The 27432-nt window shown below is 33.6% G+C and overlaps 3 protein-coding genes across 4 annotated transcripts in view; 2 read left to right on the forward strand and 1 right to left on the reverse strand.

Annotated features, from left to right (window-relative positions):
• LOC127871136 (eukaryotic translation initiation factor 2-alpha kinase-like) overlaps positions 1-27432 on the forward strand; it is a 626118-nt gene that overhangs the window by 230005 nt on the left and 368681 nt on the right. The gene's annotated exons all lie outside the window — the stretch shown is intronic.
• LOC127871143 (octopamine receptor beta-2R-like) lies at positions 1787-7499 on the reverse strand. Its single transcript, XM_052413870.1, has 2 exons — positions 7402-7499; positions 1787-4371 (listed from the first exon to the last, which is right to left on the reverse strand). The coding sequence occupies exon 2, from the start codon at positions 3991-3993 to the stop codon at positions 2824-2826; it is 1170 nt and encodes a 389-aa protein (XP_052269830.1). The 5' UTR covers positions 3994-4371; positions 7402-7499; the 3' UTR covers positions 1787-2823.
• On the forward strand, positions 21164-27112 carry LOC127871137 (nuclear receptor subfamily 1 group D member 2-like). 2 transcript variants are annotated; one of them, XM_052413854.1, is made up of 2 exons: positions 21164-21314; positions 23668-27112. In XM_052413854.1, exons 1-2 carry the CDS (start codon positions 21266-21268, stop codon positions 25542-25544), a joined length of 1926 nt encoding a protein of 641 aa, XP_052269814.1. In that variant the 5' UTR covers positions 21164-21265; the 3' UTR covers positions 25545-27112. The 2 variants fall into 2 exon arrangements, with proteins under 2 accessions (XP_052269814.1, XP_052269815.1); XM_052413855.1 differs by lacking the exon at positions 21164-21314 and adding an exon at positions 22880-23033.

A 27432-nucleotide genomic window follows, 5' to 3' on the forward strand; every position in this document is an offset into this window, starting at 1 on the left:
TTTTTCTGAAAGACACGCTTGATTGACAAATGGTTACAATATGGTAAATTTTGGCTAATGCTTCTGATCACGAATTATTCTGTTTATTAATAATTATTGTTTTTGTTCATTTTAATTAAATATAAGAAGTATTATAATTAGCCAGTTATGTATTGTTTTTTATTGATATTTACATTAAAATAAAATTTTATTCTTCACGGAATGACCAATATATGTAACTGTTGTTTTTTCTCACTTTTTATCGATTAGCTCAGAGCACTGACACCTACGAAAAGGGCGCAGCTGATTTCGAGAATTATTTTTACTGTGCCCGTGACGTCATTTTTCATTGTCAAAACGAAAGTGCAGCTTCTTTGTGTACTAAACCTATTTTTTGTTCGTTCGAAAAATTGTTCGTAATTTGTATCGATGTGGCAGGAGTTCTGAAACTGAATTTTTATTTTTCAACTTGAAAAACAGCACTCGCCCGGTCGGTCGAGTATTTAACAAACTTTACTCGCCCGACCGTCGAGTGGATTCTTCAATGCCTGATTGACATTCAATATTTCTTTTTGGCTTTAAGAGAAGACAAGTTTCAAATCGGTGTCATGTATATGTCGACGATCCGTGTATTACAAGCAGACCAAAGTCTTATTTACCCCAAAAGTATAGTGTTTAAACTATTGCGCATTTGGATAAAACATGATTTCACAAACATCTATACTGTGTAATGTTAATGTGAAATATCTTACGAAATATATTCACAGGTTCAAGTGATATTATCCATTAACCAATAAGTAGCTCAGGTACGTATGATGACACACTATGTGTCATGAATTCTAAAAGTCATTGACCAGGTAAGATAGCGGAGTAGAGTCATATGGAAACCCAGAAGCATGTCGCGATCTTCTGAATGTTCTTTCTTAATGGAATTGATATAGAAACTCCATGAATAAAGATTGAAAACACCGCATGATACATCAAACGTATTTCAAACAAGGGTTAACGCATATGAACGGTAAATGCAAGGCATTGGCATGGTCATTCCGGGTGAAGGCCATGAAAAAGTAATACGAAAATAAAGAACGATAATACAATTTGGAGTCATATCAATCAATATTCCCACTGGCTGGTTAGCATTCAGTAACAAAATCAATTCGTTTATGTGTATAATATATATATATATATATACAATTGTTTCTTTTAGAGTCCTTTTTGGTTTCGTTGTTCCTGAGTATTGGTCTCGGTTTGAACGCCAAACACAGCTTGCATATACATGTATGGGGTATCAGATATAAACAACGTTTATGAAAATATAAGTTATCAAGAAGTGTTAGTTCTAAAAATGTATGCTAAGCTCAAGTTAACTTTTTAGTTATATTATGTATTTATTATTTACTTATACCATATAATGGTATTATTAATTATTGCAATTACATAGATGTCATTCTGTCTGTGAATAAAGTAATGCAATAAACGTGCCCATGCAATGCATATTGCTAATTTTGTTTTGTCTAGTTTCAGGTCACCAGATGTGTCTACTTTGTCGCACAGAACTCGGTCTTTGTAAGTGCTTATCTATTATCTCTTATATCTTGATGTCGTAATGATGTTTCTTAGGATGTCTGCACTGTTGTAAAAACTAATTGCATTTTGATCTAAAACAACCCTGCTGTGTGGCTTCTATTTCGAGAATAGAAGTCCCTAAAAGAAATGTATTTTGACCAAAAATACACTCTTTTTTAATGTTTAACAATCCTTAATTGGTATAATACACAGCATTTGTATTTGTAATGATATATCAATATAAAGAATTCAATTTTATTGTAATACATTAAAATCGTCATTATCGTAATGAAACCATGTATATATTATACAGGAGACGCTGCTGGTTTTTCTACAGACAAAGCAGGAAATCAAGTGATGTTTATCTAAAACTTTTTTGCATGACATAATGTTTTGCAAACAGTTCTGAACTGTTACTCAAACATCTGTTAAACAATGCCCAAACACGATCTAACAATAAACGTTGTAAACTTCAACTTCTTGTACAAACAACGAAACAATAACAAATATGTTATGATACAACATACACCACTTAAAGAAAACGAAATAGTGATTAAACGATATGTAACAGCTGTACTAGTAAGCATGGAACACTCCCTATAGTATTGATAGAAATGTCCTCCACTCAGTTCTATACTTTTTATCAATAAATCCGACATCCTTACCTTAATGGTCATGAATGAAATCGAAGTTATATGATACCGATAAATAAATGCATTGTTTTGCTATCAGTTTGACCTTTGCATGGACAGGTGTTTAGTATATGTACTATATTTTATAGTACACATTCCAAATAATCTATTCATCGGCCAAACACCTCCAATCCTTATATCATAATTATCATATTAACTTTGCATATCGTACACAACACCTTTATATGAATCGGATAAGCAGTTGTGTTATTGTATTATGTCTTATATTTCAGTGTGTACCACGAAGTCAGCCGTTACATTGCATGAATAAAAAGATAAATAAAATGTATGTGATAGTGGTGGATCACTTAATATTAGTATCACATACATACAAATCAATATGAGGAGTATATGCTTTCTTTTGAACGAATTTCACATTGAAGTAAACACAGACACACACATAAACGAGTGTTTAAGCAAAGAAAGCTTAATACAAATGTGATAGATAAAAGCTAAATAAGTTATCATTCATTTAAAAGATGCATCACATGTATAGTGATTTTCACACATAGAATTCGATAGAATTCGCGCTTAAGAAAACACTATTTCCATGTGTACATATAATAAGTGCTATTTAAAGTTTATCTTACAAACATGTTTTCCGACCCTTTGAATATTGAGTTTCTAATTTCATTTGGACGATTTGTTCGCGGCTTTCAAACTGTCCAGCTGCAAGAAAAGACGGATCGCTTTGATTTCCCAGTAGATGCTTACAGTTCAAAAGTTTTTTGAACGCACTTCTGAAATCCCTGTTAAAATAGGCGTAAATGATAGGGTTAAGGCAAGAATTGAAATATCCTAGCCAAAAAAGAGTTGGCACAAGAAACACGGGAAAAGGACATTTATCACCACAAAGTGTAGTAATCAGATACCAAGAGAAAAATGGGAGAAAACAAAACACAAAGGCGCCCATGATAACTCCCAGCGTTTTTGCAGCTTTGTGCTCCCTTCTCATTCGTTTTCGCTCATTTCGTTGCTCCGGTATGTCGTCCTGTAACGCATCTATTTCACTTGAACGATAGGTTGCCTTTATTTGGTACCCTGAGTTTTTAATTTGTGTCTCCTGACGACGAGCCTCAATAAATATCTTCAAATACACAAACACCATTATTGTACACGGAATCCAGAAAGAGATACTTGACGACACTATGGCGTATACTTTATTTACCGCGAACTGGCAATCATTTGGTTTCCGATCCATTTCCTGCAACGTGTCTAGCGTGGTATACCAATGCAATTGAATGGGGATGTATGAAATTAGAATTGATGATATCCATGTGATTCCAAGCATTATAAATACTCGGAATTTCGTCATTTCAGACTCATATTTAAATGGGTGCATTATAGCTATATAGCGGTCCATACTAATGCAACATAGATGCAAGATAGACGCTGTGCTGAATAAGACATCGTTGGAGTTGTATACATCGCACATCAATCTTCCAAATTGCCATTTTCCAGTTATCTCGATGCTGGCATTAAACGGCATCACAAGGACGGCGACAAGCAAGTCCGCAAACGCCAGAGAGACGATGAAGTAATTTGTGATGGCTCGTAAGCGCTCAAATTTCATTACTGCAATAACAACGAGGATGTTTCCGAACACGGCTCCGGCCATAATTGTGAACATAAGGATCGTTTTAAAGACGGTAACCGTCATTTCGCCCGTACTAATGAGCTCTTCGGTGTTGCTGCTGTCATTGATAGCCGTGTGGTTAACAAGCGTCTCTTCATCTTTCGACAAATCCATGCACATGTCTTTTTGCTTCACTACTTATGACTGTAAACGCCGTTAGCCTTATTATGTCGCTTTATTTAAAAGTTTGGCAAAATGACTTCATCGGTTAAAATTTGATAATTACATGTATCGATTCTGTGCGTTTGTTGTTCTACATGAAGGGCATAATAGCTCGTGTCTGATATTTAGACAATTAGATCTGTTAGCTAGTCAGTTATTTTTGTCTCGTAAGAACTAATATAACAAAAGCAATGTCAGTCGCACTTGTATTCCAAGTCCTCGTTCTACTTGCCTCACCACCAGATTCCGATTTGTTTCATTCACGCAATCCAGTTATGTTGAAATAGGTGTACATTTTGATGGTCTTTGCAAATGACTTGACATCCAGTAAGATCTCTGAAACAAGCGAGGAGTAAAACATTTTCATGACTACATGTCTATCTGAAAACAAAAAAGAAACACCATGCTTTAAAATAACACTTAATTATTACTAGTTGTAAGCTAGAACATATTTATTTGACAAAAGTATGCATGCAACGTCACAAAAAATGTTTCTTACTGATACTTAACTGTTAACGTTTCATTATTAACCCATTTATGCCTAATTGACTCTCCCATCCTTCTAAATTGGATCAATTTATTTCCAAAGTTAAGGATGTCTTGTTTATTTATTTCTATTTTTAGAATATTACTTACAGAAATTCGTTTAATCAAACAGAGCAGACCCAGAGGAGACGCCGCATCATGCGGCGTCTCATCTGTGTCTACGCTGTTTGCCAAGGCCTTTTTTCTAGACACTAGGTATAAATGGGTTAAGAACAGGTGTTGTAAGTCATGGCATGGATACGAATTTCACTATCAACATTTAATTAGTTGATATAGTAGTGCAATGAGGTATTGAATGAATGCATGTTAATATACAATTTACTGAAACTAAAAGTAGGTACAATTTTTTTAATATTCATGCGTAGGCATGTAAACACTAATATATATTTGCGATTCTTTGCGAAATGTTACTTAATTATCCTTCAGCATTGATGAAAGCATAAATAAGAAATGTCAAGCAGTACCATAACACATTTAACTATATTAGACCAATACTAAAAACTGTACACCGAGTGCCAAAATATTTCCATTTCGTCTCTATATAATATAGAGCAAAACTAAAAAATATTGATTGCTGATTTTCAATTATAATCTAATTATATTCAAAGCATCTGCTATAATTATGGGCTCAAGTTTTATATCGCATCAGTCACAAGCTTCTCATGCACATAATTATGTGTCCGTGGCAACTAAGCTGGTTGTAAGACTGAAGTCTAAGGCGTTTCCGTATTTAACAATTCATGCAATAAAGAAATCGGAGATTCTATTACACTCGTATACGTATTTTCTTACTAAAAGGATTGAATATTCGTATGTCAATAAAAAGACCTCAAGGAGGACAGTCTAAGCTTGATTTGTCTTGTTCTGTTTAGTGTTTAAACTAGAGGTAACCATTCAGATCCATGGGGTCATTTTAAGGTGGGAGTAAACATTTGAGCCTTGTTCTGAGAAAACTGGGCTTAATGCATGTGCGTAAAGTGTCGTCCCAGATTACCCTGTGATGTCCGCACAGGCTAATATCGGACGACACTTTCCGCCTAAACTTGATTTTCGGTAAGGAGAGACTTCCTTGAAAATACCATAAAGCGGAAAGTGTCGTCCCTGATTAGCCTGTGCGGACTTCACATGCTAATATGGGACGACACTTTACGCACATGCATTAAGCCCAGTTTTCTCAGAACACGACTCTGAATGAAATCTCTCACGGTAATGATTTAAAACATGCTTACCAAAAAACTTTAAACAAAATACTCGTGCTAAAATGAAATGATCTTTTTTTATAATACTCAATAATTACGGGATAAATCGAAACGGTATACACCAATACTTAATTAAATCTGGATATAAATCTGGATATAAGCAGATTCCTGTACATATGGCTGAAATGTACAATATTCTGTCATGGATTATGTTTCATAGACGTTTCAAGCTCTATACTAAAGTGTAATTAATAAATTATGTTGATAGTACACACTTTTTTCCATACACTACTTAGTTGTTTTTTTATACTTCCAAAGTTATTAAATTCCTACTGTAAATATATATACTCAGTACAATTTATTACGCACTTTGTCAACTGTCGGTTAGGGTATGTATTTATATATAACGTTAAATATTTAATACGACAATTGCTCAGGGTTTTTTATGTTAAAGGTATTTGTCTGGAAATGTAACACGTTGAACTTGAGGCAGTTACGTGCCGGTTTCAACTGTTCTCGTTGGTATAAACACAATGCTACACAGATGAGCTATTTTATAGCTTTATTTCTCTAAAATATCAGATATGTCATTAAAACGTATTCCACTTAAGATGAACGACCTCAGAAATGCTTGAATCTTGTCTGTTAGACTTGATTGATGGCCATGTTCATTCGTATTATTAATGAGCATGTTATAAAAGTTAATTAAACTTAAACTCTTAGTAAATGGCAAAAATAGCAATAGTAAATAAACAAATGTTAATAGAAGTACTTTTCATTGAGCAACGACAACAAGGTTTAATTCAAAAACGAGCAAATATTTGAGGACAATCCCTTATGAACTATGCGTTGATACCAAATAACATGTCGATTAAACAGTTGTTCTCGTGATAAATTACGTATTTTCTAACAACATAAACGAATGTCTTACAATTTGACCACGGTGGAGTGAATTTAGTATTGAGTATCCGCGTGTTGCGTATAAAACAGAAACAAAACAGATCCTATATAATCGTACACTTCTTGTAATAAAAAATAATTGTCCGCAATCATCAATTATTATACTGGTTCGAATTATTAAATGGGTTTATCATGTTCTAATCTCCTTAAGGTTTGTTTATTTTGTTTGTTAAATGACGTTTAATTTAATTTCAATAAAAGGCAAAATATGTCATTGCATTTTGTTTTACATACAATAATTATACTACTACTACTACTACTACTACTACTACTACTACTACTACTACTACTACTACTACTACTACTACTACTACTACTACTACTGCTGCTGCTGCTGCTGCTGCTGCTGCTGCTACTTCTACTACTACTACTACTACTACTTCTACTACTACTACTACTACTACTACTACTACTACTACTACTACTACTTCTACTACTACTACTATTACTACTACTACTACTTCTACTTATAATAATATTAATAAAAGTAATAATAATAATAATAATAATAAATATTATAATAATTATAATAATTATAATAATAATAATTCATATTATTATCCTTGTTATGATCCATATTTATTATTATTATTTATTATTATTATTTATCATGATTATTATTATTATTCTTATTATTTATAGTTTTATAACTTATTATTACCGTTATCTTAAATCCAGTATATTTTTAATATTAACACTTATATCTGAGATGAATTTACGCGCGTACAATTGTTAATATGTGTGTATAACTGTTGTCCGTTATCACACACATGTTTGCAAGTCTATAGTCCATACAGGTTTTGTGCAGTATATTGGGTAATTGGGGAGACGCACTCGAGCGATGACGTGGGAGGTTTTCATATAGTTTGTAGCATATTTTCCGATAGCCTTTGTATCGTTTCTCTGCCCAGGTACGCTCCTATAAAACTTAGTTGAGCAAATAGCTGATTTCATAGTTTTACATATAGTTCATTAATATGTTACTTGCAAGTTTTTCTTTCGGCGTAGCTGTTTAACGTCACTTTTGACCTTAGATGACCTTCATTCATGATAGGTCCGAAATGAATAACCCCGAATTATGCATTGGCTAATAATACAAAAATCACTGTAAAGATTGGTAGTCTGGTTTCCAGACTTAAACATTTGATGCATGTCAAACGTCCTCTAAACATTACATCGAAACGTTTCTCCTTAATTTACGAAGCAGTATAGCATTTATCACATGTCTGTACAATTAAAAGAATCTATTGTTTACATGCCGTAGCGGCCACACTAAACACTACAATAACAGGCTATATTGCACTTTTCCGGTACGCAGTTGTTTACCACTAACGACAAAGCGGGGGTTTGGGGGCGGTAGCCCGCGATACTAAGGAAATATATAGGTGTTGGAAATATATCTGTCTTTGATTTATTATAATCCATATTTGCATTTATTAGTGTAAATATGTTTCTTTGTACTTTGTTTTGTTAATTTTCTATATAAAGTTCTGTTTTTTCTGCAAAAAATTCATATAACTATGATGCTTGCAATATTGAGTCTTTTATGTTTACATTTTACTTACATCTGTACGCATTATAACACATTATCTTTTATTTCATTCCAACATTATGTTCATAATGTATTACTCGTTCAATTATAAAAACCTAGTCATTACAATACTTATTGACAATAAAACATACAATTTCACCTCTTCTTGTTCTTCATTTTTATTTGTTAATACATTAAAATATATTATCTTATGCTCACTCACTACCTTCATTAAAATACATGGTCGCTTCATTCCATCTCCTTTCACTGGTCGCAAACATTACAACATCAACGCCGTATATTTTTTTAAAGATATTTCTTGTTTCCATTAAAATACCAAACCCCATTAAATAGGCCCATGCACATTTTTGTGAAATTGTATACTGTTTAATAATATATGGCGAGACAATACCAGGTATAATTACACACGAACTAAAAACGGCATTCGTTTATAAAGGTTACAAACCAGAAAAAAATCAATGCTCATATACAATTCAAATTACTGTTTCATTATTTTGCATCAAACCACGGACTCTAGATCAATATACGCTCCGTGATCAAACATACACAGCTTCTGTGTTATAATGTAGTTACACAAATAATCAGACTCCAGAAATATCAGGAGAAATTCAGTGCTAGTCAAGAAACCTTAACCAACAATACACTCTGTTAACATGTATTCGGATATATATATATATATATATATATATATATATATATTTGTTCGGATGCTCTTAACAAAATCAAGGACAATAGGGAAAGTTTAGAATGTGTCAAACAAAATATTGCGTGAAAGCATGCATACAGTTTAGAAAAAAAGCTTACCATTGATCGTTAGAAGTTGTTATTTGGAATGCTGTATTATTATTTGAAGCGCGTGTTCAACTGTGCATGTGTATTTGTCTTAACCAGTACCAGTTAAATGAGTCGTGTTCTGAGAAAACTGGGCATAATGCATGTGCGTAAAGTGGCATCGCAGATTAGCCTGTGCAGTCCACACATGCTAATCGCGGACGACACTTTCCGCCTAAATAGGATTTTTGCTAAGAAGAGACTTCATTTAAACGAAAAATGTCAGAAACGCGGAAATTGTGGCCCTGATTGTGAGGACTTCACAGGCTAATCTGGGACGACACTTTACGCACACGCATTATGCCGAATTTTCCCAGAACACGACTCAATTGTCCAACTGGATCAACTGTTGCGGATCACATATGTTTACATTCTTATATTTTCTTACATCAGCAAGAGTATTTACGTCGCTGAAATAATAATCTGTTTGCACAAACAAATACAAATATCTCGAAAAACACTACGCCATTGAATTATACAGAAATAATCATTGACTACGTCAATGCAGAGCAATTGTGTAAATGAACTGGTCTTAGTCATAAAACAAAATAATTGATTTGGTCGCATACCAAATTGCTTAGACATGATAACAAAAGTATAGCGGTTATAATATTAGTTCAATTAAATAACCGCTGATGAATTATTGTAACAACAAAACGTGTCATAAAAATGCGCAGTCGGTATAATATTTGTGATTCATTTAAATAATATTTGTAAAATGATGTACTTCATGGCAAAGGAATCGCTTTTATTTGTAAATAACCTTAATTTAGCATATTGACATGTAACAATAAAATATCTCTTCACATAGGAAAATTTTCGGAGACACTCCATTCATACTAATTCCAGAATTATTCTAGACACGGAAGACACAAAATACCGAGTAAGACACTCAGCGAGACGCTATTGGTGTGTACTTATGCAAAACGGAGATGTATAAAAACAACCTGTTGTACATGTCTCTGCTAAAATTAATGAGATTTTTTTATTTACAAAAAGTCTAAATTTCGATGTATATCTGTATTATATGATAAATTACCAGTAACTATCATTGTTTAAATATTTGTTGCATAATCTTAATCCCATTTGTAAGATATATTTCGTTGTTTTTCATAGTTTATGTGTTACCCTCATACCAAAATATTTGTAACGTGCGTATATTTTTATAATAAATTTCTGTATTATACTCGCTTAATATCGCTTTATTTCAATACATTCTTTATTCAAATTTGCATAATTGATACAAGATGTTTATTTGAGCTCTAAAGAATGCTCACGTCCGTCTTCGCGCACACAAAAACCACGATATGGTTCTTTTGAATTTTGTTCAATAACACAATTTTATACATTTAAGAAGACGTGTGCCACACCGTTTAACATATAACATATCTACCCTATTAACGTCATGTTATTCATTCTTCATTCCTTTCAATTAAATATAATTGCATTCACTTATAGCATATTATAGTTATTGTTTATTTATTTAACTAATTCCATGATCGTAAGATGTACTTTATACGCATAGACAACCATCAGAGCTATTAAGATACACGAAGTTGCAAAAACGTCCATTGAAAATAAACCTTTGTAACAACGCCATACACGTCGCAACACTGATGGATACGTGTAGTTCAATATAACATACGAGTTCGCACTTTTCAGTCATGTCAATTTAGACTGGCACTATAACCGATATGGTATCGATACAGACGTCATGATATTTATATCTGTCCAAAACGTGTAATGATATACCGGTAATGATTCAATTTTGTATTGTGAATCGTCATTTTTGTTAATTACAAAACTCAACGGCGGATATGTAAACATACACGTATATCAAAATACACAAACTAAATTGGTTTAATATAAAAATTGTTTCACAGTATAAAGATGTTTAATAGAATGTTCCATGCATACTTTACTAGATTACAGCAAACTTATACATAGTTCGTCACGTGCCTTTTAGGGTAAGTTTGCATACAATTGAAGACTTAGCCTATAGTAAATGAATCCTTTTAATGTTCTTTTACGAAAAAAATATTAAGTTCATTGTCAGGACGTTGGACGTGTACCTTTAATGCTCATGGCGTTTAAAATGATGATAACATATGATATACAACCAAGCGCGGGATCGTATAACCTCACAAGTGAGTACGGGTTATTCTTTCCTACACATATAGGTAATATTCTGCAGATATTTCTAGTTAGAAGGCTATTCAGAGTATGAATCTATGACAATTTTGTAAGATAAATCATCATGTTTAGATTGTAACTGATTATAATTATTGTATGTGTTTGAAACGATTTGCTATCCATGTTAATTACATTTAAAAAGACGAGTTTAGTCCGATGGTCACCACATCACAATTCGTTTCCGAAAGTGTTATCCAATAGACTGTCGGTCATCTGAGAACCAGAATGTACTTTGTATTGCACTACGGTCGTTCAGTTATAGTATTTGTTCGCTAAACAGTGCATTTAAAATCTATCTGCACTAATAACACATCGTATGTGTTATATCATTAACGTTTAATGAATGGTTCACATAAAGTTACGAAATTGTTCGTTAATGTTTATGTATAATAATGGTGACGGCATTTTATCAATATACATATCTGCACGTCTGGTTTTTCTCCATTCATACATCTTCATATAATTTTGAAGTTCAACGATTATGAAATGCTAATGTTTCAACGAGGAAAAGGCACGGGTTTCTCGTTTTGGGGTTCACTCGCGTTTCAGATTTATTGATTCGCCATACTAAAAAAATAGGTGTGTATGTGACGGGCGTAAGTTATGGAGAATAACATTAAAACCGATCTTCTAACCCTTAATGAACATGTGTATCAAAATAAGCGTTTACATTATTTTAAGTGTAATGTTGCTATTATAAAATTCCATAGTACATTTTCATTCCAGTTTTACAGATGACATTTTGTACTGTAAAGGAAAATGGATGAAGTATGAAGCCGCAAAATGTTTTGATTATTGTGCTCAGTCCTTTAATTTATATTATGCTTCAATGTGATTGTTTAATCTAAGCTATATTTATCATTCATAAGACTCTCACGTCCGTGGGAGAATTATTCGTGTTATCTTCTTTAATTTAACTTTAAAAATAATTAAATGCCCGAAAAAATGTAAGTGTTTAAGTTTTTTATAATTTGAGTCGTGTTCTTAGAAAACTTGGCATAATGCACATGCGTAAAGTATCGTTCCAGATAAGCCTGTGCAGTCCGCACAGGCTAATCAGAGACGACATTTTCCGCCTAAATTGGATTTTTGCTAAGAAGAGACTTCATTTAAACGAAAAATGTCATAAAAGCGGAAAATGTCGTCCCTGATTAGCCTGTGTTGGCTAATCTGTGACGATACTTTACGCACATGTCGCAAAAGTGTAGTGGATATGGTGTTCGCCTAGCGATCTGGAGGTCATGGATTCTATTCCCACTGTGAAAGCGTTCTTAAGATTTCCCCGATAGACACCAAGTACTGGTTCTAGTCCCAAGAAACGGACTCGAGAGCGTTTCAAATAAGCCTTAGGCTTTCTATGCATTCGAGCTCAAATGGTTTAAACTAAACACCAGTCTTGAGCCATCGGTCATCATACGTCACCCTGTGATTAAAAGAAAATTGAAGAAACAAACAATTAACACTAGGGTTGCGTATCCCGCTCGCGAATAAACCTAAATCGGTCATTACAACCGATCACTGTTTGGGGTGTACGTGAAGTCATGTGCCCTTTTATTTAACGGTTATGGGTAAATGTAAATACAGCAGCTGCTTTTAAGGGGCCTTTTCACATATGTTGGCATGTATTGAAGTTTGTCATTCAATGCTTTATAAACAGTGTATCTAACAAGCTCTGGACCAGTAAAAAACAATAATAAAATAAAAGATAGAAAAAAGGTAACCCTCAACTGGGCTCGAACCACTGACCCCTGGAGTAAAAGTATATCGCTTAGACCAATCGGCCATCCGTGCTCATGCAATAAGGGACGATTTTTATACTTCATATAAGCAATCCTCGTAGTATCACAAAATATAACAACAACAACAACAGAACACTCCAAATTATTCAATCGTTTTGCGTTGCAACGCTTTATAATTTTTATGTCGTTCAATCGTAAAAAGATAAATAATTACAATACATATTGCAGAGCATGATAAATGTTCAGTAAAACTGTTTCCTCACAAATATCATAACGACGAGGAAAATTAGCGAATCTGAAATTATTATACATTTTTTTCAATTTACCAAAACGTAAAAAGGCACCTTTAAACAAGACAAATACTTACTTTTCGCGAATAGGCGTGGTGGATTGGCGCTTTGTGCGTTCTGTGTAGGCTTTGGAAACTGGCGGGTAGCGGGCGTATTGTTCGGCCCTTGACGTCCTTGGGCTTGTCTTAAACAGGTGTAGTTAAATTGCGCACTTGTATTGTTTCGATTTAAGGCTTACCGTCGGATGTGTATTAATAATAGTTCACTATTCGCATACCAATGTTGTGCATGTTTGATGATACGTAATTGAATTAGTATAGTTTCAGTTCATAAGACATATGAGACGGATGATCGCAACGTTTACGGGTGTCTCGAGACTTTTCAACTTAGGGGTGCCACTTAGGTCGATCAATGTTGCACATTGAACACATGCGGTGCTCAGAAGAATTGTTGTGCATGTATGCGTACAAAGCCCTCTAAAATTCAAATATGAACTCCTGGTGTGTACGTGTGTTATTACTCATAAGTACAGAAAAGTGTAACGAAAATAATAATTATTATTTAATTGATGTTGATGAAGATGATGGAATGTGGTTGATGATGATGAGGATTAGAAAGTATATCGACAATGTAAAATAATAAATTTGATCATTACTATGAGTAAATGTCGTAAATGTTTTGTTGTTTTGGCTGTGCGTATAATTGGGCAGGGGCGGGAATAACCGTTGAAGCGTTTGCTATGTTGTTTATTTCATTTTTACATACATTTGCACGAACATTTTTGTATCGGAGAAAGCAAGCATAATCCCTTTCCCTCGAGGATTGAAAACTGATGAAAGGTAATAGATAAGTTCGTCTAAACACATTGTTTAAATATTGTAAGAAACGCTCATGCTGTTATCAGTTTAGTGTGGCGCAAATGGTGTGATTCCGAAAGTGATGTGTGATTCCGAAATGGTGTGATTCCGAAAGTGATGTGTGATTCCGAAAGTGATGTGTGATTCCGAAATGGTGTGATTCCGAAAGTGATGTGTGATTCCGAAAGTGATGTGTGATTCCGAAATGGTGTGATTCCGAAAGTGATGTGTGATTCCGAAAGTGATGTGTGATTCCGAAATGGTGTGATTCCGAAAGTGATGTGTGATTCCGAAAGTGATGTGTGATTCCGAAAGTGATATTAATCTGCTACCTATATGATGGCGCAAATGGTGTGATTCCGAAAGTGATATTAATCTGCTACCTATATGAATAATTTGCCGATATTGAAGTTTGATTAAACCAATATTAACAATAAAATACAGCATTCCAACAACTACACTCCTTTACACAATACTGTGTATAATTAAGTTATGCTACGTGACTTCTTTCGAATAGTAGGCACTTCTTTAAACCAGAGCGCATTTCATAAAATAAAGGAAACATATTCATAGAAATATGAGGGGAATGACAATAAGGCTTGCGTGGATAAAACGCATTATGTCATATTAGTTTCGATAATGGAAAGATTGATTTCAGACTAGTCTATCTAAGTGATTATTTGCAAGCACGCACCAAGTCTAGTACACATCATTTGTTCCACTCACAGCACTTCGTTGACGCAATCAACTCCCTAATGCAAAACTTGTGTATCCTCAGTATGTTTTTGTGTTGCAAATAGCTATGGATTTCAATATCGACGTGTTACCGATCAAGCAATCAAAGTATATCGACAATTAAGACGAAAGTTCTTCTTGTAAAACGTGAACCACAAAACAACAGTAACACCGTCTGCTGGTATTCACTGGAAGGGGAACATGGTTGTTTCATTACATGTTATGAGTCTAGACCTTCGACTTGGTACTGAAAGCTTTAATGGTCAATTAAAATTAACGGCACCTTCAATTTAGTCGGTAATATACGCACGATTTCAAAAACATGATAAACACATATTTATAAAACTCATTTTATTTTAAAAGACACTATCTCTATATTCTATCTCTAAACAAATAAACGTTGAGGCTATAGTTTTGCATTAACGTACCAGGCATACATTGTTTCACAAGTGAACAGCAGTAAGCCTAATTAATCGTTAAAGTCGTGATTAACTGGGTCTTTATATAGAAAAGTGTTATCATCAATCCATTAAGAACTTAGATCGACAGTAAATCAGGATTTTCATTTAAAATGTTGATATTGGAATAATCTTTATTGGGTACTTGTTTTATCTAATTTATTTCAATCAGCAGATTAAGGACTTAAAGGTATAATAGTTTTATGTATAATATGCTTTTATGGTTTTGAAAGGTAGCGATTTCTTTTCTTAAAAAGGTTTAAGCTGGATTAAAACGCCATGACGCCTTTTATGTTGGTATGGTAGAATACATATATAAATCAAGTGCGCTATTGTTCCATATATTAACGTCGACGATAATAACGTCACCGCTATATAATTTGTATGATAAGTAAACGGAAAATAATTGGTAACAGACGCGAATCTACAGCGTATTTTGTCAATCTTTTGAAATAATTTTACATAATACGGCAGCGGTCCGTCTCATCTAAAATATTACATCGCTTGTTAATATGATATGTCAAAGATTTGCGACTGCATATTATTGATAAGGGAAGATGCGATTGAACAAATGCAATACAGCTATCTATTATTGTATTAGGATATCGGACTCAATGAGATGTCTTTTGTGATGGATTAATCATTAAAAAGCTAATTTCAAAATACATTTCAATTATGCAACGAATAAATCCCGTGATTTAGTGTGACGGATTTCTCATTAGATGTCAATCATTCTATAAATTACACAATTTCTTATTCTCAAAAGGCGTAAAAACTGTCCTGAAATCAATTAGGGTTTAAAGCGCGCATCATTGTGCTTCAAACAAGCTATTCAACCCATATATGCCTTGTGGACTCTCCCATCCTTCTAAATTGGATCAATTTATTTCCAAAGGGATGCCTAGTATATTTATTTCTATATTTAGAATATTTCTTACAGAAATTCCTTTAAGCAAACAGCGTAGACCCTGATGATGATAATGCGGCGTCTCATCTGGGTCTACGCTGTTTGCCAAGATCTTTTGTTCTAGACGCTAGGCATAAATGGGTTTAAGTTGATTAAATTCAGTGTTGAAAATAAAATGTGCATTCATAGTTTCATGGCATTGTGTCTTTATCTATCTCGAGTTTGTTTTTTTTCTTCGGCCTGGTATCATTTTATAATCTGTCGAAATTATAATGTTACCATTTATACTAAAGCTTTCGTTTTCTCTGAATTTAACAACAGGGTATACACTTAGATGTATATCGGGTTTATGGAACAAATGGCGCAAGTGGTATCTCTTTTATAAATAGGCTTGTATGCATAATTATGCTACTTAATACATTAAAGAATCAAGTCTTGTTATAGTTTTTTAAGTTGTTTAATAAATGAAATTTGAACAAGATCTTTATACGATATTTCGGTAAATGTTTTGATTTAATGCAATGTCAGAAAGCAAAGACATACATATGATCAATAAAATCATAAGACTTTGCAAGGGTTAATCGTCTAATAATGTATAACCATTGGATAGTTTGTAATCGAAGTACTAAAACCGAATCGAACATTAAAGTGATGTTCTGGATGTAAAACTTTAATTTGTGATGAAACTCGATTTATAAATTGCAATTATTTATTAACTTTTCATGACTGAATATATCATAAGTTTTTATAACTATCACTGTCAGAATAATTACAGAATATTACGAAAGTAATGGTTAAATGTTTAAAATGTGTGTATAGTTGTTTCACATGTTGCACCATTACTACAATATGGGAAATACAAGATTATCATATCGACATAATATACTTATTATCTCCTAATTAAAAACATCAATATTTTGCATTATGGAATTTACCAATTTTATAGGTGTATACTACAAAAATGTACTATGTAAATATTCGTTTTTATCCCATCATCAGACGTGCATTGTCGAAATAAACCACTGTGGAATAAATTTATCTTTATTTCAGCAGTGCTGAAATATAGCTGTCACGCGCGGCGAAGAATGTTCATATTACTCGGAATCAACTATAAAGCAATCATTTTTAGTAAAATCGAATCAGATTTAACAAAACAAACAATTTGATACCAAGATTTAATATAGTTTTTACACATAATGCAACTCAAAAAGCAAATAAACATTATTTACAAATATTAAGTGCGCGTACTCGTGACGCCATTATTAATACGTCATACGACACAATGCATGTTGTTTCACGCTAAAGATGCAGTTGTTTAGTGTCTTTTTTTTCATTATTTCTTAAAAATCGGGGACGTAGAGGTATGATAAACGAAAAACAGGTTGGTTACTGATCTTTTTGTAATGTATTAGGCTCGACACGATTAAAATAATGAAACAATGTTTGCTTAAAATATCTTTGGGATTTTCCGTCTAGTTCGATTTTCCTATTCTATTTTTAAAGAAATAATTTACGACTAAGAAAATTGATGGGATAAATTGAATACTAGGTCGGTGCCGAATAAAGCAAAGTTTATCTTGCTCGGCACGAAAATCTGAACCACTCGCCAAGGCTCGTGGTTCAGATTTTCTAAGCCTCGCAAAATAAACTTTGCTTTATTCGGCACCGACCTAGTATTCTCTATATCCATCGTTAAAATATTTATGAAAAACCTTCGAATTTAACTAAGATATACATAAACGATTACATACAGACAAGAACCGGTACGATAACACTGTCATGTCAATCAGATCTAAGATTCAACTATTGTATGTACAAAATAATAAAGCCTTGTAATTAAATGTAATGTACAGAGTTAACATGATAGTCTTTATCATACTGGCGATATTAGCGTTCGGTCTCTTTCGATAGTTTACACACGCTTTTCAACTGGGTGTTAGCTTAATTAGTTATTTTGCGACAAGCACACGTTTAACCCATATCTTTTCTACAAAACCACCAGCGATCGTCTGACCATGACATGATTACTTATCTCTGGTGCCTATCTTGACAATATCAGTAGTGAACATTTGCTTACATTTACACACGTGATCACCTTTGACGGAGAGGAGGTCAAAAAGCGAAAGCGTAGAGAAACGACTTGAAGCTTTATATTTGGAAGCGCGACGTATATATCACTTTAATACAAAAACATGTCATACCGATTCCGGTCCGGAAGAATGACAAATGGACGCCTGAATGTCGCAATGAAGTACAGCGTCATTCAGCTTGACAAATGAACACCTGAATGTCGCAATGTTGGTTGCGGTGTGTTTTTGTACTGCAAGTTTCTATGACAGGATAACTATTTTATAAATGTGAACTGGTTTGAAAGCAATAAATTCATAACAATCTGAATAAAGATTATATATCTTCGTATTGGTGCATGTATTATATTTGTTTTATGAAACTTTTGTAAGAATGTCATCACAGCGAAAAGCTAAATATCATATGATACTTGTTATTTTTTAAATGTGTATTATATATTCATTGAACCGGCTACAGGAAAGTCATCTTAATCCGTCGCCTACGTGTTGACTATTTTAATTATGATTTTATTGTAAATCGCATGCTTACACACTTACCATAAGATGTATATGTTTTTAACATATTTCCACAAAACAGTAGTTTTATAATTATTATATGATATAGAAATTATCATCACGGTCTCGTGACACAAATATTAATAAAACTCGTGTACATGGGATTGCTTGTGTGTATATGCGTAGTATTTATACTTTTTGAAGGTGACATGTAAGAAAAAAAATACTTACTTACGATTACAATTTATGTATTCACATGTGAAACCGGGAAAAATCATGTACATGATTCGGTTTAAAAAAAGGTTACATTTAGCATTGATAATGATATATGCTGCTGAAGAGAACACGGCGCAGCTACTTTTTCACCCATTTATGCCTAGTGGACTCTCCCATCCTTCAAAATTGGATCAATTTATTTCCAAAATTAGGGATGTCAAGTATGTTTATTTCTATATTTAAAATATTTCATAATGACATTCCCTTAAGCAAACAGCGCAGACCCAGATGAGACGCCGCATTATTCAGGACGCTAGGCATGAATGGGTTAAAACGGAACTACAGTAAACAAAAATAGTTAAATGATTACGTCCGAATATGTTCACAACACTCTTGCTACATGCGACATTAGTTGTGTTGCTTATATTATTTGAATGAAGCACACTTCGAATAAAATAAACTGAAAATAAGAAAAGTACAATTTAGCAAGGGAACTTGTTTAAATATTAAACAATTTTAATACATCGAGTCTTCAAACGCTTCAAGCAACTCACTCAGAAACCTGTAAACTTAACTGAACTAAGGACGGCAGCTGCTTATCAAACTATGTATTGGTGAACCTAAATGACACGAATTTATGAGACCACATAGTGACCTTAAACTTGTTTGGAAACAAGTGTTATCGCTCCGCCATGTGTTGACCTAGTCTTACCTGAACGACCCTGTTGTTCTTATAAAAGTACTTGCAATTAAGAAAATTATGAATGAATAGGCATGCAAACCATGATAACGGCTTTTAAACATACACAGTTAAAGCAGTTATCACTGATATTTGTGGGACATCGGAGAGGCTCTATCAGAAACATCGTGTCATGACTACCTAACAACCCCACAGCTTTTCTAGGTACCATGTTCAAACGTGGAGTATAATTCAAGATACACTAAAAAAAGACGTGTTTATTGAAAATGTTCCAGTTTTCGTTTTAGTGTGTGTATGAGATTGACTTTTGTAATTAGCATGCTGTCACTTGAATCAAACATCGGCAGTTCAGAGGATTGTCATAAATATGTTTCCATGCGTTCCAAAAAAGAAAGCGTAATAGTATAGTGTTATCATTCTGATATCATTCTTAGCTTATTGTGCATGCCTGTCTTGCTAAAACAAGAGAATTGATTATTTCTGGGTTTTTTAAAACTCTAATTGTTACACCATTGTTATTTGCATATAATACGTAAGCGATAATAAAAAACTTCAATTGACCGCAGTTATGTAATTTAGTTCATGACTACGTTTTATACAATATTCGTTGACAATCTACAGAAAAAATGTTGTTTTCATGTAAATCAAGATGAGGAAACAATTGTTTTCTTAAAATGTTGACACAGGAAAATAATTGTTCAGAAGAATTATTCACGTTCAAATGGTGAGGTCATAACATTGAATTGCTCTTGTTAACCTATATTTAGTTTGATAGTACAGTTCGTGCCTGACCTTTAATTTATAAGCCGGTTTATTCAAGTGTAATACAAATACTTGCACTGCACTCGCGTGCGGTATAGTTTAACTACGGTGTACTGTGTTTGACTAATATGTTCAATTGCGTACTGATTTAGTGGTTAAACGATTCTTGAAGATTATGATTAATTAAGAAACACGTTGCAATTTGTGTTTTAACCTTGGGCATTAAATGACGAAAGCTGCATGAAATGTTAAATACATTCATTGATATCTTGAAATATCTGCATAAACTCTGTTTAAAATTCACCAAGTTTATACTAAATATTAGGGTGTGACCTTGTTCAGAGACTGCCGCAGATTTGGGAACGTTTATTCCATTGTAATGTTTCGAATAATCGAACATACAAAAAACCTTCATCGGCATTTGAACACTCTAAACTTCGTAGCATACTATAACACGTAACTCGTAACAATATTGTGATTAAGGATTTTTAAGTGAACATGGTATTTTAAAATACTTGTGTAATAGAGGAATTTTCGATTACAACGATACAAGTGATATATTATCTTAACTAATTGTATTCACGATTATGCATAAACGAAAAGCCGTTTGATAACAATTTTTGGCATAGAAGGTACGCAGTACGTTTCGTTTTTATCAGCGCCTTTAACTGGGTCACCTACAAGTAGTTCTTGTTTACAGTCAATGTTCGAAGTAGCCCATTTGTATGGTATAAAAGGACATTTAGTGAAAGGTACATGCTTACGATTGTTAAAATATATTACCTGTGTGCTTATTGTATATCTTATGTATAACACATAGAACTGAAAACTTAAGTTTGCGAAATTCATTGTTAGTTATTGTTATATCACCATGTACTCAAGTGTTTGACTATAAAGATATCTAAATATCTCTTGATTGGTTCGATATAATGGCGTGATGCACATGTGTTTAATAGAAAGTAACATAATTTACATAATATTAACATTGAGTTTATTATGTTTTTTGCATATATTACGGTATCCTACATCATAAATAATAACATATCACGATACCTAAAAACAAAGAGTTATTTTTATATGGCAACTTTTAAAAAAAGTATAACAATTTTATATCGGAACATGATGGATTAATTTAAAATAAATTTCATTCATGCAATTCGTTTTATATAATATTATAATTATAACAGACTATAAACATTTGAAACATAGCTCGGTACATTTATAACAATCACGCATGACGTGGTGCTCATTTAAGTACACACTTGCTGATATTATCGGCGGTTTGTTTGTTCATACCGATAACACGATTCAGTTGAAACTAGCCAAGGCCAGGGCCCGTATACAGCAAGAATATGAGATGCGTTTTGAGAAAACGGGGCTTAATGTATTTGCGTAAAGTGTCATTCCAGATTAGCCTGTGAAGTCCGCGCAGGCTTATCAGGGACGACACTTTCCGCTTTTAGAATTTGTGTCGTTTAATGGAATTTTCTTCTAAACGAAAATTCAGTTAAGGCGGAAAGTGTCGTCCCTGATTAGCCTGTGCGGACTGCACAGGCTAATCTGGAACGATACTTTAAGCACATGCATTAAGCCCAGTTTTCTCAGAAATGGACTCATATTAGTACATAACGTCTGTAGCAATACAGAATCCTGAATACATTTTATCCTTTAAGCAGAATACATGAGACAATATATGTGGTATAAAACTAACAAACATTAGCATAACGTTAAATTTTAGATAAGTGTTGGAATACCAACAGTCATAGGTCTTTGTATTCTCGTTATTGTTCCATATTCAAATAGTGTTGTGAGTGCAGGGTATTGCAGGATAATAGAATTACGTTTAGGAAATATAGTGGCCGAGAAGCAATCAGGAGGTGAAGGTATCACCCATCCCAATAGCAGATTTTCTGTTGACAACTTGTAGTGCATGTACTCAGGACACGGACATTGGGAAGCATCATTAAAGGCGTTTGATGAAAGCGAGCATTAATGAATAATTGGAGAGAAAAAAAACACATATTAGTTGATATTAAAATAGTATTAAAGCAATTTTGCTCAAATTGTTCTTCATAATAAGAAGTTTGCCCCTAACGTGGTATCGCACTTCGGCGTTGTTGCATGTGTATCTGCTTTTGTGTTTTGTTTAGAACTGATATACTTTAACAGTAAACTCTATGATAATGTTACAGCGATATGCATAAGATTACCGCACGTTTTACGTCGTGGTAAGTGCTTCATCCCTGCGATAATAACGAATTAAATCAAATGTACATTAACCCTAAGAGTATAATAATCTTCGTGTCTATGCTACCACATGGTTCGTCTTTATCTTTATTCTGACAGCGTATGCGGTTATCATATCAAAGGTATACACAAGGCCTTCGCTTCAAATGATACCGAAGGCAGGCATATTTGTATTACTTAGTTTTGATAAAATGCCGTTAGAGTCTGGCGTTCATATGATGAAGGTATGATGCACACATAAATGCATATTTTTCATGTTGATGCAAATGAAATTCAATTTAAAGATGTGTCAAATAGTACTGTTAAATTATATATAATTTGATAACTCTAATGACAGCTGGGTTCGAGGAACACTCATATGTCATAAGAAATACGTCATTTGTTTATCAATTGTTATTAATCATAATTGATATATCATCAAATTGTGCATATTCAATATTTATATTTGATTATTATTACTTGTATTATTATTATTAGTTTATTATTATTATTATCATTATAATAATAATAATTATTATTATTTTAGCTATTATAGTTCTATTATAGGTTTTATACATTTATATTATTTAACTTATATTATTAAATTCGTTTTACATATTAATTGTATAACTAAGAAATTAATATCAGTTATAACTATAATTTTAATTGATTTTGTTTTTATTCGTGTTGTGGCAGCTTCTTTTATGTTCGTTTCGTTATGTAAAGAAATCAATTCAACCAGCGAAAGTTTCTTACAAACAGTAACAATAGTTTATTTTTATAATACTTAGTATAATAGTTATGGTCAAGTATATTATTAAATGATTGGTCGAATTTCCCAAGGGTTGTGGTCTTGAATTTGTTTTCATGTTCTTGCAGACATCACCGACATGAACTTTCGAGAAATTGAGAACATGGATTCTCCATTTTTTCTGTTCCCGACTTCGTCGCCAACCAATATAGATGACACAATGTACACCAGTGCGGAATACTTAAATGATGCTTCCAGTTGTGAAAACCAAATAGCTGAGAACTACAGTTCTGCAAATATTTGGGAGGGCATGGAACCCTTGTCTGCCTATTTCATGTACAACAATCAAAATGTGCATCACGACGTCGGATACCATAATTCAGCAGAAGATTACACTATAACCTCACTGGATGACGTCACATTATCAAACTATACTACGACATCAGAATACGTTGGTGAAATGTCAGAGTCGTCTGACACGGCTGAAGTGTCGTCTGCTTCATCACCTAGTGCGGAGAGTGAAACAAGTACGTGTGAAGAATCGGTGACAACAAAGTTAAAATCGGTTTTATTATCTCGTCAAAGGATGCACACAAGTTCGTCTGCGTCGTCTCTATCGAGCGCAGAGTCAGCAACACGTTTGTCAGCCTCCAGATACACCGACAATCATATGCATCAATACGACACAAACAGCAGATCTCTGCGTTTTCCACCTTGTTCTGTGTGCGGGGGAAACGCTTCCGGTCTGCATTATGGTGTCAACAGCTGCGAGCCATGTAAAGGGTTTTTCACGCGCTATTTGAGGCGCAAGGAAGACGACTATTATACATGCAGTAAAGACGACAACTGTGTCATAACTAATAAATTGCGCGGAAACTGCTCTGCGTGTAGACTTAAAAAGTGTCTTGCCCTCGGAATGTCCAGAAAGAATTCGCGCCTTGGTCGTTATAGCCTTTCTCGGCGCATGGAAACCATAATGCAAGTTCATAAATTGGAGAACAATGCAGAGCGAGTGTCAGAAATGCAACCTGATCTTGTCTTCCAAACAGCTGCTCCCATGCCTGCTGAAGCCCACCAAACCCTACTTAATAATTCTAGTGACGATCCTATTCAAGAAAAGGGCACTCCGCTAAATGTAACAAACGTGCAAAGTGTTGGAAACTGCAAGCTAAAAGCTCCCTCCGGTTTCTCACAAAAGCTCGTCAAAGTTTTGACTGATTATATGGAACATATTAAACCATATGGGGAAGAATTGGTCACTGAAAAACAAGTTACTCAAAAGTTAATGTCTCATTATGAATCGTATACGTTAAAAATACAAATGTTTGGCAATTTGAAAACAATTCCAAAGGAGGAATACTTCCGATTGCTAAACGGATTTGGTATAGAAATAGATAAGAGGATGACCGTTTTGAAACAAGGGGCGAACGAAATTATGAACGTTATTTCACGCTACTGTGAGTTTGCAAAACATGTGCCGCACTTTAAACAACTATCTATTCGTGACCAAAGCAACCTTTTGAAGGCATCTCGATATGACTTCTTTATGATTTTAATGCACGAGGGTTACCTTAGGGATCAGCAAGTGTTCCTTGCACATAATGGTGTCGCTTTCCACCAGGAGGAGGTCGCAGATAAATTCTTTTCCAGACAGCTAGTCGAAAATGTTTGCGACATGTACTACAGACTACAAAATCTTAAACTTACACGCGAGGAAAAGGCTCTCCTTATTGCTATTTCATTGGTATTCACAGACAGATGCGCCTTAGAAAATCCAAATCTTGTAGACCAAATCCAGGTGTCCTTGACACAGCTTCTGCAGAGGCAATTGGAAAAGACAAATCCCAGTTCTGCGACCAGGAGATTTACGAAGATAATTGACTGCTTGACAATTATGCGCGAAAGTTCGGAGCTTTATTTAATCGAATACAATCAGTTATGCCAGGATGAAAAGGTTATCGGAGAGGTTCCTATAATGACAGAACTATTGTTTGAAGACAAATGAGATTGGTAAAGGATGTTGACTCGCAGTGTAACCGACAGTTGTTTATAAATGCAAGCGTATTTTTGATAATATTATCACCCTGCAATGAATTTATGACGAAAGTCATATGTATTTTGAACGGACGTGAATGTTGTAACATAACGGGAATTCATTTAAACCGTTATCTTAAAAGAGCATCATGACATTTAATAGCTTGAAACTGTTTTGAAAACCTTCAATAGTTGTTTATTGGATTGGTTTCATTTTACCTGTGCTCTTATATTATACAAATGTGCCCACTTAAGGACATGTAAAGTTCATACAAATACACAATAGCATTATATGTATACACCGATCTAATGTTGCTCTTTTTCCAGTAAAAAAGCGCGTATGTACATTAATGTATTATTATGGATTAATGTTTGATTGTTTACATCATCTTCAATTAACCATATAGCCAGATAGTTGAGTTTTCTATTTCTTGAATAATTGAGTTGAAAAGCGCTTAATATGTACTTCATAGCATCTGTTTAATCCAAGCCAAGTCATGCATCTTTTGTAACATAGTCCGATGGGATGACACAGTATCGCAAGTCCAAAGAAGTGTTTATTTATATTTTATTCTGCTAATTTACAAGTCCAACAAATATTATAATTAATAAGATACATTTAGTAATTTTCGAGATCGTAAAAAACTGAAGTCCAATTATTCAAAATGCGGTGGGCGGGCAGGCACTTACGGGCTTGTTCTGCGATTCACAAATAAAATGAATCCGATGTATATGCTTCCCGAAGCTTCCCAATACAAAATCTGATTCTCTTTGTATACACAATGGCTGCCTATGGATCTGGTAGCTACAGCAAACATGATGATCATAGACTTGGTCTAAAATATCGTAATATTTTAGAATGAAATGGGTTTATTTGATTTTCTTTATTACATCTAGTAGTCTGACCGCTAATATGTATGATCATTGAGATTCCGACGATGTGGTTCAATTTTATTATGTAAAACAGTCTTACATTTAAAGTCTGCCATACAACAATGTTTTTCATTTGAAATATTCGTCGCAGATGTTTACCCGTGTAAACCAATGTATTTAATGCTTTCCGGTGGTTTATAGAGAAATGTCAGTGAATTAAAACTGATAATTTCACTGTTACAAACAATGAAAATTATCAGTATAAATTATCGATAATTTTCACTGTTTACTGTGAAATGACGTCATTTTTTTTACGAAATGACGTCATTATTTTAGCGAAATTCTTTAGTTAAACTCTTTAACAATGTATATAAACTGTGAAAAAAAGCATAAAATAAAAAGAAAATGTGTTGGATTCTGTGGAATATCGACTTTAATTCACTCGTGATCATAGAAAATATATATTTTCTATGATCTCTCGTGAATTAAAATCGATAATCCACCGAATCCAACAAATATCCTTTATGTATTGTGTTACACTTTCCTTTAATCCTAGTCTAAACGTGTAATGTGTTACGTACCAAAATTGCAGAAACAATTTGAACGTCTTAGTTAAATGTCTTAAAGTAATTTATACATGAACCGAATAAATATAATACAAACACATTGCTTTTCCAATGCTTCGTTCATTGCTCCATCAAAACCATGAGAATAATAGAGTACGTGCCTGTAAAGAAGTAAACGCCGTGCTATGAAAATTTACATTTATCAAACAAAAGCGTAATAAAAGCAGTTCACCAGGATGTAGTTAATGACGTACCAAAAAAATCAAATGAATTTACGAAGGGATTCTAAACTATAACAGCAAGATTTCTTTTTTTTCTTGGTCGAATTGCAGTTAAGTCCCAAGGGAAATTATATATCAATTAATTAGCCATAAAATATTAATCGATTTCCAAATCACAAGGCATTTTATGTGGAACCAG

Source organism: Dreissena polymorpha, chromosome 3, assembly GCF_020536995.1.
Source record: "Dreissena polymorpha isolate Duluth1 chromosome 3, UMN_Dpol_1.0, whole genome shotgun sequence".
NCBI lineage: Eukaryota > Metazoa > Mollusca > Bivalvia > Myida > Dreissenidae > Dreissena > Dreissena polymorpha.